Source organism: Maniola hyperantus, chromosome 13, assembly GCF_902806685.2.
Source record: "Maniola hyperantus chromosome 13, iAphHyp1.2, whole genome shotgun sequence".
Taxonomy (NCBI): domain Eukaryota; kingdom Metazoa; phylum Arthropoda; class Insecta; order Lepidoptera; family Nymphalidae; genus Maniola; species Maniola hyperantus.
In genome coordinates, this window is record NC_048548.1 from 11,488,068 (window position 1) to 11,507,802 (window position 19,735).

A 19,735-nucleotide genomic window follows, 5' to 3' on the forward strand; every position below is an offset into this window, starting at 1 on the left:
CCTGCATGCCTGAGATGAAAGTTCTCCATAATGTTCTGAAAGAAGACCCTTGCGTAGTAGACACTTAGTGAGCTGATGGATAGTCTCTGTGATGATGAGGTTGACAAAAATGTATTAAAAACGTTTTAAGAATTTTCCTCTCGCTTAAAATTTCCTGTAATTACGAAATGATGACAAATTAACCGTTTTAGCGATTACCTGCGGGATGACATCATGTTCCCAGGGACAAAGTAATATTGTGTGGTGTGAAGCAATCCATATACTACATAATATATACTCGTATCTATAAACTCGCCAGGCGACGCGCTGGAGCGCCGCGCCGCTGGGTTTTAGTGGGTGGGTAGCGGGGTGATTACGTATTTCGCGACAGGCGTAAATCTCGCGATCATTGCTGTCAAAAGTCCGGCTAGAGAGAGACAGCAACAGCCACAAATCAAAATAAGAGGAAGAAGAAGAGAGACACCAAATGAACTGTCGCATTGCTACTGCTGTGGCGTTGCTGTCGCTACTGCAACGTTTTACGTAATCACCCCGCGGTTGCCTCCCGGCCGGCGAGTCCCACATACCTTCCCTCCAGTTGGTTGGCTGGCTTCCAGGAGGGGGGATGCGTAAACGCATTTCCCAGCGTTAAAAAAAAGGTTCAAATCCTGCCGGGAAAAGGTTCAAATTTAACGGGGCAGTTACACGTGTTACCTGCCAGTATCACCAAGGAATTGCAAACAGCTTTATCTAAGTAATTAACATACTATAAGGAGGTACATAGTTAAGTAAACTTAGAAAAGTTTTGTTAAACAATGAGCTTATGTATGGCGCCCCACTTTCTATAATCTCGAAGAAAGCCAACGAGGTCATATTATTATCACGTTGTTGTTTGAATACTTTAATCGCTTAGAAAGTCTACACTAAAGGTACGTAATATTATCTACTCATGAGCTAATTTGTTTACGTAGTATACATTTGGACATTTCTAAAGTAACAGAGCTTAGTCTAGCTAAGTAGTACCTACTTCGTTACCGAGTCACGCGGCATCGAAACATTGCAATTATTTAATTAATACTAGCTTATGGTCGTGACTTCGTCCGCGTGGACTACACAAATATCAAACCCCTTTTTCACCCCCTTTAGGGGTTAAATTTTCAAAAATCCTTTCTTAGCGGATGCCTACGTCATAAGAGCTATCTGCATGCCAAATTTCAACCGTTCCTCCTCCTTCAGTGAAATCACCGCATACCTAGGAAAGCAGATTCCTACAGGTTTTTTATTGGATACCTAACCTCAATCGGACGAATCGTAGACGAATTGCAACAGCCAGTTGATATACCTAGTCCTATTACTTATTTTTATATTGTACCCCCATATTTACGTTTGAAATTTCTGTACGTGTCTCTACGTTTGTTATATCCGAGGTTGTACCTACCTATGCTGATATGGCAAATTGCATATTCACATGTTCGCATATTACCAGTTATAAGGTAATAACCCATCAACAGTATGCGGCTTGCGCGCGGCCTCAATTTTCATGTTCAGTGACCCGCAAACACTCATACTAGGTAGGCCATCAATCTATTGTGGATTGGATTTATTCTCATTGGGTTGGCACGAATTTAGCAAAACTACAGTTTATACCTATTTTGTTTATAACAGAAACAGACGATAAGTAATTTAGATTGTAGGTAATTTCAATTTGTAATACATAACTCAAAATACATAATTATAGTTGTAATAGAAAGATGGAATTTGTATGTTGCTCGGCGAGCTTTACAGATTATAATACAATGAAAAATTAATGAGTAAAGTAATAATTTCTATAATAATTAAAGTTTTAAAAAATATTTTCGGCGCATAGCATTTTTACAATAATAATTCTGAATTCGAAATTGCCGCCAAAGTTTTTGTGCATAGATAAATTTAAATTTGTTTTTATAAACAGCTTGTAAAATCTGGCTTCTAGTCTTTTGTTGTTGGTTTGTGGTCTTGTATTAATCATTTCACAGATTAAACTCAAATGACATATGGCTGAATCAGGCTGAATACTTACTTAAATGGAGAGGCCAGCTTCCATTATGTGTGAAAATATACAGGCTGATTGTTGCATTACATGCAACAATACAAGCCTGTATATTTTCAAACGATTTTATTTCCCTGTATATTATAATACTCTTTGGGTTTTATTACTGTCGAAATATCCGAACGGGAAATGAAAGTTGCTCGAAAAGTTGTAAAATTGTCTATGGCTTTCACTTGACGAAGGCAGAAGGCTTAACGTCGCTGTTCTAGTCTATGGATTTAGTTCACTAATGGCGTGTCTTCCGGTACCACACAATATAACGTCGAAATGGCTAAGAAAAAAGGCGATGAGAAAGTGAATCCAACACCCCAAAGTGATAATGAGGAGCAGAATTTTGACGAGGAGCCAAATTTCGATGATCCGGAAGGATTTGTGGACGATATCCCCGACGAGGGTGGGTTTCCAAAGTGTTGAGGTTGCCCCGGCCATATGCGTCACCTATGAATTATTAAGCGTTTTTCTCGTGGTTTTTGTGTTTTACGGCCTTAATAACTAAAAGTGCTGTGTATTAAACAGTTTGAATTATTAATTTGAGTGATTTATGTTGGTGATAGGTAAAAATTGCTTGCGTAAAGTTCCTAACCTCAATTTGACGTTGCACTTGCAGAATTGTTGGCGGACGTTTTAGAATCGAAGCCAAAAGAATCTGACGGCTACGAGAATGTGGTCGTCGTTGATGGGTGCCCACAGGTTGGGCCTGAGCGTCTCGAAAAACTCCAGAGTGTCATAACCAAGATCTTCAGCAAGTTTGGGAAGATAGTCAACGAGTATTATCCTACCACGGAAACTGGTGTGACAACGGGATACATATTCTTGGAGTACAACAATCCACAGAACGCCGCGGAGGCGGTCGCCGCCACTAATAATTGTAAATTAGATAAGCAGCACACATTTTTAGTGAATCTTTTTACTGATTTTAAGAAGTAAGTATGTTTCTTATATTTTCTAAAGAATTTAGTAATTTGCCAGGTTCTGTTTATAGTTTTATTCTGAATTTCCAACCACTATAAGTATAACTTGAGTTTCTGTGCACTACAACAACAAGCTACCTAGCTTAACCGTGGCAGTCAATTTGAATACTATCTATGGATAGAATGGATTGGTTGCTTAGTATGCGGGGACTCTTTAAGTGTAGACTGAAGACTGACATAATATTTCAAACTATGGGTGGTAACTGTAAAGCTTCATTATTTAGGTGTACTTGAAATAAAATTTTATTTGTGTCTACTTCATTAACTAAATTGAGAACTAGATAAACTTTAATGATTTTTTGTGATCAAAATAAGTTGATTTTCCAGCTTTGATTGTCTCACAATCAAGATTAACGTGTAAAACCAGTTCTAAAACTAAATTAAATTTATTGGATATTATTACATATTAAATTACATATAAAATACAGATAAAAAACAAGTAATAATTATGTAGACCTAGGTCTAGTAGACGTATGAATGGGCAACCCCTGCACTAATAAACACTGTATTACAGTGGGTTGCCTTCTCCATTTCTAAAAACTTGAATAAATGTTATTACAATTTGGTGCGCTAAGGTTGGACATGTTATACCGGTGTCTATTACAAGTGATAGTGGTGTGCATGTATGCGAGTGCGTGTGTGCGTGTGTTAAGGTGTGTATGTGTGTGTGTTTGTGTGGGTGCGTGTGTGTGTATGTGTATTATTTGTTGTAGGTGATATAATTACTTTCGAAGGAAATTATGATGCCAATTGAGTTGAAGCTCGAGATCATATTATTATGGCCTCTGTTCACCCTCTACAACCCACGGTCACTGTTCACCTGCACTTGTCATGATAACTTCTGTTTAAATAGAACACCTATAGGCCATATGTATCTTATTATACACGGTGAAATTTTAGTGGCTGTCTTCCCGCGGCAGAACGATGTGCCCTCAGTAGTACTATCGAAATTTTGAGTTAAACTTAAAAAATAAAAATGTTTTTGTTTTGAAATAATTAAAAAAAAAATCGACAACTCGAAAGTGTGAGAAACAATAGTAACGCGAATAGCAGGTAGGTACATCCACTCGAACCTTGCTGCCAATAAAGTGAAAAAGTTAAGAGCAAAATAGGCTCTCGCGCGTAGTTATACGACATAAACTAGCCTGCACGCACGCGGTATCACTATTGGTTCGAGGTCTCATTAGACTTGTTTTTCTCGATTGTAAATTTTACATTTTTGACTCAAAATTTTTTTATATTTATAAATCAATTGTAATACCACGACAAAATCATTTCGCTTCGGGAAAACAGCCATCAAAATTTCAGCGTGTATAGTCACTTTACAGCAATGGCCTTCTCGCTTTCCCCTTCACCTTCCCATGCTTGCACTGGAGTCTAACCAGTGGGGTGATTCACTCAGTGTTCCACACTAAATGAACTCATTTTACATTAGCTGGTCCACATTGCTGCTTCACGAGAGATATTACAATATTTTGTTGTAGAAAACATTCAATAGATTAAAAATAAATGTCAAATAAGCTCAGTGGCTATCGTTGTTGATCACTGAGTTAGAGAATCACCCCGCTGGTTGTTTGTACTATTAAATGTTAAACCACTCTGATATACTTTAATAGGTTTATTTAATAGTTCACTTATTTAAATGATTTACAATCAAGCACAATCAACTATCTGCTCTTTCTTCTAAGTGTTACCAGAGCGTCTGGAATCACATCACCACATAGTATAGCTACCCTGTAAAGCCATCCACAGAGTAGAACAAACATCAAGGTTTATCCCGTCTAATATCTAAACATATAAAACGAAAAGGTGACTGACTGACTGATCTATCAATGCAAAGCTCAACCTACTGGACGGATCAGGCTGAAATTTGGCATGCAGATAGCTATTATGACGTAGGCATCCGCTAGGAAAGGAATTTTGAAAATTAAACCCCTAAGGGAGGGACATAGGGGTTTGAAATTTGTGTAGTCCACGCGGACGAAGTTGTGAGCATAAGCTAGTTACAAATTAAAACTGGTGTTTCATCTATTGTAGTTGACAAAATTCCAAGTTTCACTTAGCTTTACTTTTTTTACTAATACTTACAACAATTTTCAGATATTCAGATATCCCTAAAGAATGGGAGCCCCCAGCGCCTCAGCCGTTCAAGGTGCAGTCAGACCTGCAATGGTATCTGATGGACCCGGATGCATACGACCAGTTCCTTGTTGGTATTGGAACTGGGGTGGCTCTCCAAGTGTGGCAGAATGCCCTGCCTGAACCCATTGTTCTCCAGGAGAGACCAGTATGTATTAAATATGTGTTTTTATAGATTTTAGGCTGATTTTCTTCCACATAGGTTTGAACATATGTTGTAAGAGATGTGTGGGTCTGAACTCTTGGCGCCTGAGCCGTGTCAGTCAGTCTGTTTGAGATTAATCTTGCAAAATATTGACGGGATTTTGGGAGAAATAGATTGCTCTCAGAATAAGAAAGATTTTGGCCACAGTCCACCATGCTGGCTGAGTGTGAATGGCAGACCTTTGAAAGTGATTTAATTTCTGAAAATGCATATAACTAAAAACTAAAAAGTTATAATGTGTGCCTGGGATCAAACCCCCAAATAGTATGCTGATGTCTTATACACTATCTATACTTGTACTTTTTTACTTACAGAACTGGACTGAGACGTACGCAGTCTGGTCTCCCCTGGGCACATACCTAGCCACGTTCCACTGGCGAGGAGTGGCACTGTGGGCCGGCCCCAAGTTCAGTCAGTTCCAAAAGTTCTTCCACCCTGAGGCAAGGTTCATATCCTTCTCACCGTGCGAGAACTATATTGTGACCTTCTCACCAAGTGGGGATCGAGGGGACGATAAGAAACTCATTATTTGGGATATTAGGTAAGTTCCTATATTCTTATAATTTACTAAATAATGCCTGCAACTTTGTCCGTGTGGATTTAGATTTTCCCGTAGTAACCTTGATTTCTAAGGAGGTGAGGAGTTAAATTTTACGCGTCATCATTTTTTTAAATTCTATTTCTCTAACAGGACAGGTCAGGAAAAGCGTAGTTTCCCACCTCCGGACGAGTATGTGACTTGGCCGATTTTCCGCTGGAGCAAAGACGACAGATTCTTTGCCAGACTCGGCCAAGATGTGCTCTCAGTGTATGAGACGCCCAGCTTTGGCCTTTTAGATAAGAAGTCTATTAAAATACCTGGTATTAGGTAAGTACTTAACATCTCAATATTAATTTCACATTAAAGAATAATCAATAGAGTTAGACATCCAAACATTATCAATATCTATAATATAAAAATGAATCACTAAATGTGTTGCTAATCACAAATCTCGAGAACCGCTGAACCGATTTCGCTAATTCTTTTTTTATAATATTCCTTGAAGTACGAGGATGGTTCTTACGGAGTATTTAAAAAAAAAAATTGAATCGACTGTTAGGCGGAACGAAGTCCGCCAGCCAGGGCAGCTAGTTATTAATATATGCAATCATGCAATGCACACTTTGAGATCCTATATTTAAACCTTATTTTATGTTTTATAACACTTTTATTTGTACAATATTTTTGTTGAAATGGTTAGGTTAGATTCTTAATTTAATATTCTAACCTACAATTTAAGATTCCATTATATACCAGTACAGTACTTGCCACAAACGTAACGATCAACTTACTTCTATTTGTAGGTTAGCGAGTGTACCTATGTATAGTTAATTTGCTATAGGCTATGCAAATGCACAGTTTCGATATTCACTGCAGTCTCAGCACATTATACATTAATTGGCTGCTCGATTGCGGTAGAATGACAGCTGCAATGACACGATCGTAACCACGTCTGATTGGTTGACGCTTGCTCACTATTTTGGCTACAATGCATTGTTGCAAAAAGAATCTCACAAATTCAACCAATCACAACAATTGAGATTGTAATAATGATTGAGGCAGGTTTTACGAAATCGACCTACTGTGCTATATTCTTGTAGCTTTTATGTAACCGTTAAACTTACTTCACTTTTCCATTAAACTTATTTCTCTTCCATTAAACTTACTTCAATTAACTTAATATTATCTATTCCAGAGATTTCTGCTGGTCACCATCCGACAACATTCTAGCATACTGGGTAGCAGAAGACAAAGATGTACCAGCAAGAGTGACGTTGTTAGAGCTCCCTAACCGCACAGAAATACGCTCTAAAAATCTCTTCTCCGTAGCCGACTGCAAAATTCACTGGCAAAAGAGTGGAGACTACCTTTGCGTCAAAGTAGATCGCTACTCGAAAGTGAAAAAAGACAAAAACGAAATCAAATACTCAGGAATGTACTACAACTTTGAAATATTCCATATGAGGGAAAAGGAGATTCCTGTGGATTCCGTAGAAATCAAGGAGCCAATCCAGGCATTCGCGTGGGAACCTATAGGATCGAAATTCGCTATTATCCATGGTGTGCTTATTGATTGATATTTAATGAATCGGTACCCTTATTATAAATGCGAAAGTGTATTTGTTTGTTGGCTTGTTGGTTTGTCCTTCAATCACGTCGCAATGGTGCAACGAATTGACGTGATTTTTTGCATGAGTATACATAAAGACCTGAAGAGTGACATAGGCTAATTTTTATACTGGAAATTCAAAAAGTTCCCACGGGATTTTTGAAAAACCTAATTCCACACGGACGAAGTCGCTGGCATCAGCTAGTACTAAAATATAGTGCCCGCGACTTTGTCCGTGCCAGTTTATGTTTAAAAAATCTGTGACAACCTTTGATTTTCCGATTTGAGAAAAAGTAGCCTAGAAAAAGTGTTTTCTGAGTAGGTATTATGTAACTGGCTTTTAACAGGTGATGCAGCAAATATATGTATAAGCTTCTACCAAGTCAACACTGGCCAAGCTCCGACTCTGCTGAAGAAGTTTGAAAGAACACCATTCAACCATCTGTTCTGGTCGCCCATGGGACAGTTTATAGTGCTCGCTAACCTTGGACTAACTGGTGGTGCTTTGGAGTTCCTGGACACTAATGATTTCACTATTATGAATGTGTCTGATCATTATCAGGTTAGTAAAAATTAAAATAATAATCAGTACCCATATTATGGGTAGTGATTATTATGGTATAAATATATTGTGTATAATATATGCGAAAGTGTGTTTTAGCGTTTAAAATACCGTGAGCCATCCGTAATCCATCGCAAGCAAACCTTCTACGCATTTTTCGTTGAAAGTAATTTGACCGGACTTAACCGGAGCAGACCAGTTCAGTCCAGTCCAGACCAGAATGCAAAAATTTGACATCCGCTCAGGATTTTCAATTTTAAGTACATAAGTAAATGAAAATCGATTTAATTTATTTAAATTAAACGCGCGAGGCACGCGCCACTCTGCCCCTGCGCACTTTTTTTAAAAATCGTTACTTGTTGCAGATATCAATCCGCATCCGTAAAAGCTCCGCACTAATTGGTGCGGATATGATTGATGCTTTTATATATACAAAATTATTTTTCCATGTCTTCAGATGTCTGGCATAGAGTGGGATCCGACCGGTCGCTACGTAGTTACCGGCGTCTCGTCTCTGAAATGCAAAATGGACTGCGGATACTACCTCTGGTCGTTCCAGGGCAAGATCCTAAGAAGGTGACTATATTATTGATATTATTATTATTATTTTTGATAGACTAAGCAGCTTTCGCTGATGCGTCTATATCAGAAGTGCTTTGAGGTTTCCAAATGTTTGTCTGATCTTTTCTTGAACTGGTTAACAGAACTTGACATTACCACATTCTTAGGCAATTTATTCCATATGTGAACAACTTTGTTGGTAGAAAAAAGAATAACTTTAGGATAATACTAGGTAATGTCAGAACCATAAACAATTTGTTGTTTTCTTATTTTACGAAAGGAAACTGTGGGGAACACCCCATAGTTTCCTATATAAATATCGCTACTTTACAATAGGACCCCAGGAACACTTCCATATTAACTACAAATAGATGTAGGAGAAAACCGGCTTTACTCACGTATTTAGTCGACGTTAGCCCGACTAGTTTCGAACCCATCCAGGGTCCTTTTTCACAGTCGCGGCCCGCACGGCCCGCTGTGACATCAGTCACGATAGCTTAAACGCTAGAATAACGACGAATAATTCCACAGAGTAATGAAAGAGGGCTTCGCTCAGTTCCTGTGGAGACCTCGTCCGCCCACACTGCTGTCTGAGAAGCAACAGAAGGAAATCAAGAAGAACCTCAAGAAGTACTACTCGCAGTTCGAATCCAAGGATCGCATGCGCAGCAACAAGGCCAGCAAGGTAATGTGTTGCAACTCTTATGTTAACATGACCATCTCTTGTTAAAAATATCAGAAAGTTAAAAACATGTCATACTAAGAGCGATCATGTACTCATCCGATCCGAATCCGTGAAAATACGGTAATAATAAATAAGTATAATATAATAATAAAATAAAAAAGTCAAAAAGTTTATTCAAATTAGGTAATAAATTACACTTTTTGATAGGCTGTTGTTGCATTTGTAAATAAAATCTACGTCATATGTCATAAGCTACCATACAAATACTACTTCGCAACGTATTTTCCCGGACTCGGATCGGATGAGTGCGTAACTGCTCTTAATGGTTTTGTTGTTCCTAGTTTATGGATATGATTAGGCTTGGCTTCGATTTAAAGCGATTTTGTTAATCATTTAAACATAGTTTCCACAAATGCAGCCAGTATTCTTGGCACCATTCCACGCGGTCATGATTTATATAGTAATTAGATAAGGCTAGCTTTAAGTTTTATTGTATTAAAAAAAAAAAAAGTTTCCACGTCATGTTAATTTTATTGATGAAGTTTTAACATGGTGATGTCTTGTGTTAGTATAGTCAGTAATAAGTATAGTTGTTAGTTAGTGTTTTTTTTTAAATGTTTCCGTGTGTTTTATTAGTTATGTTTAGTTATCATTAGTTTATGATTCCGTGGCGTCACCCGGTTCAGGGTACCAGCTGAAAATCAGCGCTGTATGTTCTTGTGCAACAAGGCATACAGCATAATGCTGAGCTGGGACCCTTTTTTCGGGTTGTGCCACACAATATGACAGTTTGTTCTGGCGCTTCTTTTGCTTGTTCTCAGGTGGAAGAAGCGCCGGAATAACCAGCTCTTAGCTTTAAGTTGTGATGTGTGGCACAATTTGTATAAATAAACGTCTTTTCTTTCTTTCTTTCTTGTTAATTGAATAAATATAATTTTAACGTTGTGTTAATTTTATTGATATTATGCTAACACAGTTTTAACATGATATTCACAGGAGCTGGTGGCGAAGCGCACGGAGCAGATGAAGAAGCACGTGGAGTATCGCGAGATGAAGTCGCTAGAGTGGGCCGAGCAGAAGCCTCGCCGTCTTGAGCTGAGGAATTGTAAGTACTTTTTTTGGGTTCCGCACCTCAAAAGGAAAAACGGAACCCTTATAGGATCACTTTGTTGTCTGTATGTCTGTCTGTCTGTCTGTCTGTCAAGAAACCTACAGGGCACTTCCCGTTGACCTAGAATCATGAAATTTGGCAGGTAGGTAGATCTTATAGCTGACATTTGGGGAAAAATCTGAAAACCGTGAATTTAGGGTTAGATCACACAAAAAAAAATTAAATTGTGGTCATGAACTAATAATTAGTATTTTCAACTTTCGAAGTGAGTGACTATATCAAGTGGCGTATCATATGAAAGGTCTTCACCTGTGTATTCTAAAACAGATTTTTATTTATTTTTATGCATCATAGTTTTTGAATTATCGTGCAAAATGTCGAAAAAATACGACTGTAGTACGGAACCCTCATTGCGCGAGCCTGACTCGCGCTTGGCCGGTTTTTTTTAATTCATAGACTAGCGCTTGGCTGCAATCAGACCTGGTGGCAAGTGATGATGCAGCCTAAGATGGAGCGCGCTTGTCTAGAAGATGCCTATTCACTCTTAATTTGAAGGTACCCATATTATAATTGTAGGTACACATTGGGGCCGATTCTCTTGTACACAATCTCTAAACTAAACTAAATTAACAGGTCTAAATCTAGTGCTATCCTTTTCAGCAAGCAACATTATGAAAGGGATAGCAATAGATTTAGACGTGATATTTTAGTTTAGTTTAGAGATTGTGTACAAAGGAGTTAGCCCCATTATTTTCAAAAACTCTAAATAAAATAAACCGGTCAAGTGCGAGTCAGACTCACAGACAAAGGGTTCCGTCTCATCGTACAAGATATAAACACTACTTTTAAATTTTTTTATTTGCTTGGCCGCGCGCCGCCGGTTTGAAATTCGCTATTTTGGTTTTTTTAATTATTATTGGCTAAGCCCTAACAGTTCCTTTTTAGGGTCTCATACCGGAAGGGTGCCAAAGTGGGGTATCATATGAAAAGGCTTTACCTGTACATTCTAAAACAGATTTTTATACATATATTTTATGCATAATAGTTATAAGCACTTATCTCTTAAGTTTACCAATCGAAAAATCTGAAATAATTATAACAGTAAACCTCAAAAAAAGTTAGTTTTGCGGTTCGTTATCAAAAGTGATTCTTACTGTTTTTCTTCTTCTATAGTACGTAACTCTCGCCTCGGTCTGCGAGTCTGATTCGCACGTGACTGGTTTTTTTAAAATAAAGCCATTAGAATTTAAACTTTTGGGGCATTTTTACCAGCCTCTTTAACTCTTGTAATTTATTTATTGTTTGATGTTATTGTTAACTACCAAATAATTAATGTTACATTTAAAATTATGTACTTCAAGTATTTAATGGTTATTTGTTTTTGTTACAGATGTAGACACGGACGGTCTCGACACCGACGGGTCGGGTGCAGTGGAAGAAGTTGTAGAATTCTTTATCAAAGAGGAACAAACGGTCATCGAGTAGTCGCCATACTTCCACACGTTTAGAGGTCGGACCCGAACTCCGACCTCCGCGAAAACTGGTTTATACTGGTTCCAACCGCTTCAAACCGGTTAAACTCTAAAAGAACACCAACGTAAAGAATCATCAACTTTTTAAATAAACAGACTGCATATAAAAAATCCTTTTTGTATCAATACTCCCCAATATTATAGTCACAAAATATATATAAAAAACTTTTTTCCAATATGTGCAGTGCAAAATTTTGGCTTAGTAATTATTATTCAATAGGTAATGTTTATAGAAATCATATTAAATTGATACGTTTCAAATGGACACTGGCCTTTTAATACCTGTATTTATAGCTTTTTGATATTTTGTTATATTTTTGATATATATTACAAAATAGTTACTGTATGTTATTTTTTATTTAAGTTATCTGTACAAAATAAAATGGACTGGATTAAACTGGGGTTTTTGGAGTATAACCTTAAAATTACATGATAGTGAATGTGATAGATTGGTTAGAATGGTATTTGACAACTAACCTTTTTATCAAACGTCATAATGCGCACTGAGTACGCGATATTCTATGATATACTGGAATGATACGTCACATAATTATGACGTACTTTTTAGGGTTCCGTACCTCAAAAGGAAAAACCGGCTAAGTGCGAGTCAGGCTCGCGCAATGAGGGTTCCGTACTACACCGAGCCTGACTTGCACAATGGCCGGTTTTTTTAGTTTAATCGATAATTTAAAATGGTTATTACATGTAAAACTAACAAAGGACGTGGATTTTACGTATTTTGAAAGACCCATCTCTTTAATAATCAATGAGAAATTATTTTTGATGTAGTCAAATACCCAATTTGAGTAATGAGCATTACAGAAAATCTTCTGAATTCATTGATTAATAGAGAGCAATAAAAATAGTCTTAGCAAAATTGGTTCAGTAAAATGTAAGCTATGGACCGAATCTTGAAATCGAGGTAAGTTAGCTAGACTATTCTATCATCATCATGGTCAACCCATCGCCGGCTCACTACAGAGCACGGGTCTCCTCTCAGAGTGACAAGGGTTTTGGCCATAGTCTACCACGCTGGCCATGCGCGCCTTTGAGAACATGGAGAACTCGCAGGCATGCACTATGCAGGTTTCCTCACGATGAGTGATATTTAATTACTTAATACGCACATAACTCGGAAAAGTTATAGGTGCGTGCCGAGATCGAACCCCCGACCTCCGATTAGAAGGCGGACGTCCTAACCAATATTCTATCCACAGTAAGAATAGGAAATGCGTAATCCCATAACAGAGCGCGCACTACGCTGCGGCAACTTGCGGTGCGTTTTAAAATCCGTAAAGAATTTAAATCTATCAAAATCCGGTGCGGAATTAATTCCGAAGTGCGCGCGCTTCTATGTAGTAGTTCACAGATTTTGTTGCGAAAAGCGGGTACGGAAATTAACCGTGGTGCGCGCCAGCTCTTAATGACAGAGATTAGAGATTTGAAAAAAGTGCTGTTTGCTTGGTCAAGCACAAAACTACGTGCTTGACGTCAAGCCGCTTGACCATCTCGGAAGCCCATTAGATTAGATGAAACGGCGTGTCATAGAGCTATGAGAAAGGCGTCATGTCCCGCTGTGAAAGTGAAAGTGCACGCTTCGTTTTAACACTTTGTCACGCGCGTGACGCTCGTAACACTACATTACTCTTTGCATTAACTTGTTCATAAAACGACGCCTGCTGGTACGAAATGGGAAACAATCGTGCTAAATATCGTTGAACTTTTAAGATCTATATTTTCTTAGCTGAATTAAAAGGTAAAGTCGCTTCTTGCAAAAAGCCTTGCAGAGCTGAGTAGCAGGCAATTGGGGTGTGAGGCGAGGGGACGCCCCGCACGCCCCCACGTCACCCGCGCTCGCCCGCACCGGGTTACCGGGTGTTACGTCCCCGTTTGGCATTTCGACCTGTCGCGTACTACCTATACTTACACAAATATAGAGCGATGCACGAGATGCGCCTCTTGTCTTGTAGTAATGCGATCAACTAACCTATAAAGATTGGTTCAAGTGATCAACCTTTGACATTTTAAGTTTTAATTTTAACCCTTGAGCTTGACTTCAAGCACGTCGACTCGTGTAACGTGTGACACGCCATTCGCCAGAACGATTAAAAGCCCACAAGCGGCAAACTTTACCTAGCCTTGTTCCTATTTTACATTACATTATCTTACAAATTCAATAATAGTTTTATTGACAATCAAAAAGTGTATACAATGATTGGTAGCCATTTCGAATAAATGCTTTGAGTTTGAATTTTCCTAAGTACATTTGACCAATATGTATAGTAGGTACGCAGCCGAAAGTAATGTGCATCGGCCTTTAGAATGACATTTCGGCTTTGTAGAGCGTTGTCCCTGCCACTCATAGGTACCTATGTGACGTTTTGTCGGTCTCAACGACAGGGACAAAGGACTAAAGGTCGATAGGTATACATTACTTTCGGCCGCGTACTGTACGAGGGCTCCTAAGGTGCAATATTTCACCCCTTGACATTATCTAACGTGGTCGTTGCCCACACCGTGTCGTGTCGTTTGCCGGCACGCGATATCTTTGTGCTTACTGCTATGGCGTGACTGCTGGCGAATCGCGACGCTACTGTCCACGATTTGACGCAATCATGCATCATTATCAACCGATAGACCTCCACTGGACATAGGTCTCTTGTAGCGACTTCCACACGCCACTGTCTTGCGTATTTTGCTTCTTTATTTCTATCTGCGCCCCAAGCACATCGATGCGACTCTTTTCCATCGACCAAGCCGCGAGATGTGTCGCGCTTATTGTGCTCGGCCTGCCGTAAATATAGAGACTGATACAATATCAACGCACAATTCAAACCATTGAGTTCTAGTAACTCGAGATTTTTTAAATTTCAATTTAATAAAACTGAAGAGTATGAGAAATTCCACCTGAGCTAAACTGGGCAGATCAGCTAGTTTTTAGGGTTCCGTACCCAAATGGTGCCAACAGGAGCTTATTACTAAGCCTCCACTGTTCGTTCGTCTCTCTGTCTGTCAGTGGGTTGTTACTCATAAACCGCTATAGATAGAGAATTGAAATTTTCACATAGCGTGTTTTCTATTGCCGCTATAACAAATAACAACAAAATATTATTACAAAAAACCAAGATGGCGAATTTCAAAATGGCCGCTATGCAGTTTTTTATAAAGTACAGTGTAGGTAAATCTTGCACAGTACGCGGCTAAAAGTAATGTATATCGACCTTTAGAAGGAGATAGCAGATTTGAGAGCATTGTCCCTGTCGTTGAGACCGGCAAAACGTCATATATAATTACACAGATTAGAGAATGGTCATATAGGTATGAGTGACAGAGACAATGCTCTACAAAGCCGAAATGTCATTCTAAAGGCCGATGTAGGTACATTACTTTCGGCCGCGCACGCTACGATGATACGCAACCCTACGTCCAACTCACACTTGGCCGGTTTTTTTATCTAATGAAGTTGTAAGGTAAGGCGAAATATTTCAACCCTTGACATTTCCTAGCGTGGCCGCTACCGAGTCGTGTGCACGCGATCTCGCTAGTCGCTGTGCTTTCGCGTGACGACTCAGTGCTAATGGTAGGTACAGTATTATAATACCTATAGGTATTCTGTGATGCTACTGCAGGTGATTTGACGCAGTCTTACTTGAGGAACCTGCAATTTATTTCCTCATAGGCTGATGCCATACATATAAATTAAAACAAAACGCATCGGCATCGGGCAGATTTAAAAAAACAAGTGCGAAACAGGTTCGCGCACCGATAGTTCCGTATTACAGTGGTATTTTGACTTCTTCCTGCGTCGCTCCTTCAATATTGAGGATCATGGCTCCCTTTTGATATAATCTTTGCTACGATGTTTTTCTATTTTCCTCTGTTTCGCGCCGCGTGGATTGCATTGCAGATAGGTGTGTCGACCGCCTCTTTTATTTGGTCTACCCAACGTCTCGGGCTACGTCCGCCGTCGTCGTCGTACGTCGGTATTTTGACATTTGTACGATAATTTATAAACTATGATGCATAAAAATAAACAAAAATCTGTTTTAGAATGCACAGGTAAAGCCCTTTCATATGATACCCCACTTGATATAGTTATCTTAGTTCGAAAATTATAAATACTAATTATTAGTTTATGACCACAATTTTTTTTTGTGTGATGTGACCACAAATTCACAGTTTTCAGATTTTTCCCCTAAAGCCAGCTTTATAGCTGGCTATAAGATCTACCTACCTGCCAAATTTCATTATTCTAGGTCAACGGGATACCCCTTAGGTTTCTTGCCAGACAGACAGACAACAAAGTGATCCTATAAGGGTTCCGTTTTTCCTTTTGAGGTACGGAACCCTAAAAACTACATTTCGTAGTTGACTTACATTACAACCCACCTTATAGCAATAGCTTACCCGGGGTCGGGCAAATCGCGTCGCTTATACGCTTTTCTCCGAGAAGGTTTCTGTGATTTGTTTATATTCCAGCAGGAGTGGAAGACACTCCAGTCATATCATCTATTTTGTAGGACAATTGTTTTTCCAGGTTTATTATCCAATTATCTCAATATTCAAAAAAAACTTACTGTTATTCAGACAATTTCGACACGCCACCAAATCGACAAGTGTTATTATACCTGCGTAGTAAAACCCCTATCGAGAATTTTCACATAACAAAACTTGGACGTCTCGTCAAAAATTTAGCTTGTTATTAATCAGTAAAAAAATCACTTGGTTGCCACCAAGTTGGACTATTAGATAGAATAGAATAGAATAGAATGTTTTTTTATTCATCAAGTGCTTATGAATAGTCAGGTAGTTTTAATTTACCACTGGTTCGGAATGCCGTTCCTACCGAGAAGAACCGGCAAGAAACTCGGCGGTTGCTCTTTTTAATTTTTCAATTTACAATGTTATTATACCGTACTATACAAGCCATTGCAGCCCCGTGCATTGCTGGAGCGAGTCAAATCCAAGCTTTTTTATCGTTTACATAGTCTGCGACTGTATAATATGCTTTTTTTAGGAGCATACTTTTAACACATTTTTTAAACTTGTGTAAAGGCAAGTCTAAAATTGCTTGTGGAATTTTATTATAAAATATTACACTCATTCCCACAAATGACTTTCCAACCTTCCAGATTTTAAGTCAGCTAAGGAAATCTTAAGTAAGTGTACTTAGGTACTAAAATGCGTCGCATGCGACCTTTGGGGCTTTGTGCGGTCACCATTGTGCATTCAACATGATACCTAGGTACTTACATACCTAGTACTTACCACATAGATAGCGTCCATTTGTTTTCTGTCGGAAAGGGTACGAAATGACTTAGCATTTGTTTTGCCCCGCGTTTGCAGGGATTTGTTTAAGATTAAATCAATCTACCTAGGTAAAGTACCTACCTTTTCTATAGACTTTAGTCTGTAATAGGACTTACTTACCAATGGCACTTCCATAGTAACTAGGCAAAAATAGTACTTAACAACTAACAAGGTGAATAGTATGATTTAGTTATGACCTATAGCTTTATTTGTTTACGATCTTAAGATTGATTTTACATGCACCTAATAGGTAGGTACTCGTAGGTACATGAAAAATGCGCAGACCGTAGACTTATCTTTTTTATATATAAAATTCGATGTCCTGACTGACTGACTTATGTGCATCAACATACATCATACATATACATCAACGCACAGTCTAAACCGCTGGTCCTGAGAGACATGAAATGTTGAGGGTGTGTTCTTTGTAATTTGTATTTGGCTTGCCGGTCACAAATGAAGAAATACGTGTTCCAGGATTTTTGGAAATGCAACCCCCACCGCGATTTTAAATTCTTCTAAATTCCACCCGAGCGAAGCCGGGGCGTGTCAGCTGGTATATTATTATACGTCTTAATATACCGATGGCGCAAACAAAGCGCGGACGGCGAGTGGTGACTACTAATAGTAGGTCTTAGGTACAGTACGCGGCAGAAAATATTGTACATCGACCTTTAGAAAGAGATAGCGATTTCGTAGAGCGTTAGTAGCTGATTCCGACAAAAAGTATGCGACCTTGAACCTGGAAAACGGATAAAGGAAAACATCGTGAGGAAACCTGCCTGCCGGAGAGTTCTTTATAATGTTCTCAAAGGTGTGTGACGTCTGCTAATCTGCAGATGGCCAGCTTGGTAGACTATGGCTAATACCTTTCTCAATCTGAGAGGAGACCCGTCCTCTGTAGTGAGCCGGCGATGGGTTGATCATGATGATCATGAAAAAGGTACTCAATGGGTCAATGGTGAAGGAAAACATATGCAGGTTTCCTCACGAGGAGACCCGTGCTTAATAGTGCGCCGGGGATGGGTTGATCATGATGATGATGAAATACTCAGGCTGTGAATTGTCTCAGCCTGAGTATAAGAAAAGTATCCGCGATTTCACACCACTCCACTCTGTGGGTGCCGCGCCTAAGATTTTTAAACGTGTTTAATTGTACTTGTATGACACTGTACAGTCGACTGACTGTATATACGTAGAAGATAGAAAGGCAGTAGGCTTAAGAGGTTACGGTTAGGTATAATACAATATAACTATGTAGTATGTATATAAAATAACAGCTGCATAAAATCATGCCGTCCGCGGCGCAACGCAAATTGTTATGAGCGCTCATTGAAATGCAGATTCGGGGTTTTATTCGTAGACGCTATCAAGAGATATTTTTGGGCTATAATATTATATTATGTAACCGCACTATTATGTAACCGTATAAAGCGACTAATTTTATTTGCTACTAGATGATGCCCGCGACTTCGTCATTAGGGATTTAGGTTTAATATAAATTCAGTGGGAATGCTATGATTTAGCGGGATAAAAGTAGCCAAAATCCAAATAACTGCTGACAGTGTCTACTGTTTGAAAGAATACCGTCATAATTATCATATATACAATACCTATCTATTCTATTCGTCCCACAGCATATATTTTAATTTCACAAAGTAGTCGAGCAGGGTACAGAATATAATGTAATGTATGTGTAAATATTTTATCTTTTTTTTTCCAAATAATATTAGCCATGGTAATCATGACTAATATTCCTCTTTCCCCTCCAACTAAGCGTAGGTAAGCTTGTGCTAGGTACGACAATAGTGCAACGGATGGGGTTTGAACTGGCGACCTTTCGGATTTCAGTCGGCTCCACTAACCGTTGAGCTATTGAAGCTCTAAATTTACTGAATTTATTTATGCACTGAAGTTACAAGTCCGTTACTTCATACCTCGACGTCAATATTTATATAGGTACTAGCTGATGCCCGCGACTTCGTCCACGTGGATTTAGGTTTTTGAAAATCCCGTGGGACTCTTTAATTTTCCGGGATAAAAAGTAGCCTGTGTCACTTTCCTGGTCTTTGACTGTACCCATTACCCATGCAAAAAATCACGTTGAACCATTGCTCCGTTGCGACGTGATAGAAGGACAAACCAACAAACAAACACACTTTCGCATTTATAATAAGGATACCTACTGCTGTTACGAGTAAGATTTATTTGCTACAAAAGCAGAATGACCTGAATAAGCCATGCCTATGAAATTTTTCTTTTATTACTTTGTGAGTACTAAAAGGAGGGAATTTGGCTGACCATAATACAAACCGCATTTTAAAAAACCACATACGTAAGTAACCGAAAATTTTCAGTGAATGAACGCGCATGAGCGTAACGCCCGGCTTCGTCCATTCAGCGAGCTCCCTTCAGTTTTCAGTTTCTCTGAAAAACTACGA

At 38.8% G+C, this 19,735-nt stretch overlaps 1 protein-coding gene across 1 annotated transcript; it reads left to right on the top strand.

The window, feature by feature from the left end:
* The first annotated feature begins 2,266 nt into the window (after window positions 1–2,266).
* On the top strand, window positions 2,267–12,249 carry eIF3b (eukaryotic translation initiation factor 3 subunit b). Its single transcript, XM_034974454.2, has 11 exons — window positions 2,267–2,462; window positions 2,676–2,991; window positions 5,140–5,326; window positions 5,698–5,924; window positions 6,075–6,251; window positions 7,120–7,484; window positions 7,881–8,095; window positions 8,553–8,671; window positions 9,188–9,341; window positions 10,338–10,446; window positions 11,843–12,249. Exons 1-11 carry the CDS (start codon window positions 2,336–2,338, stop codon window positions 11,935–11,937), a joined length of 2,091 nt encoding a protein of 696 aa, XP_034830345.1. The 5' UTR covers window positions 2,267–2,335; the 3' UTR covers window positions 11,938–12,249.
* Window positions 12,250–19,735: the final 7,486 nt, after the last annotated feature.

Excerpts from the sequence above, each read along its gene's own strand:
- eIF3b (XM_034974454.2), top strand. The coding sequence starts at position 2,336 with ATGGCTAAGAAAAAAGGCGATGAGAAAGTGAATCCAACACCCCAAAGT. Across the intron at positions 5,327-5,697 it reads TTGTTCTCCAGGAGAGACCA|AACTGGACTGAGACGTACGC; the intron begins GTATGTATTAAA and ends TTTTACTTACAG. Across the intron at positions 8,672-9,187 it reads CAGGGCAAGATCCTAAGAAG|AGTAATGAAAGAGGGCTTCG; the intron begins GTGACTATATTA and ends ATAATTCCACAG.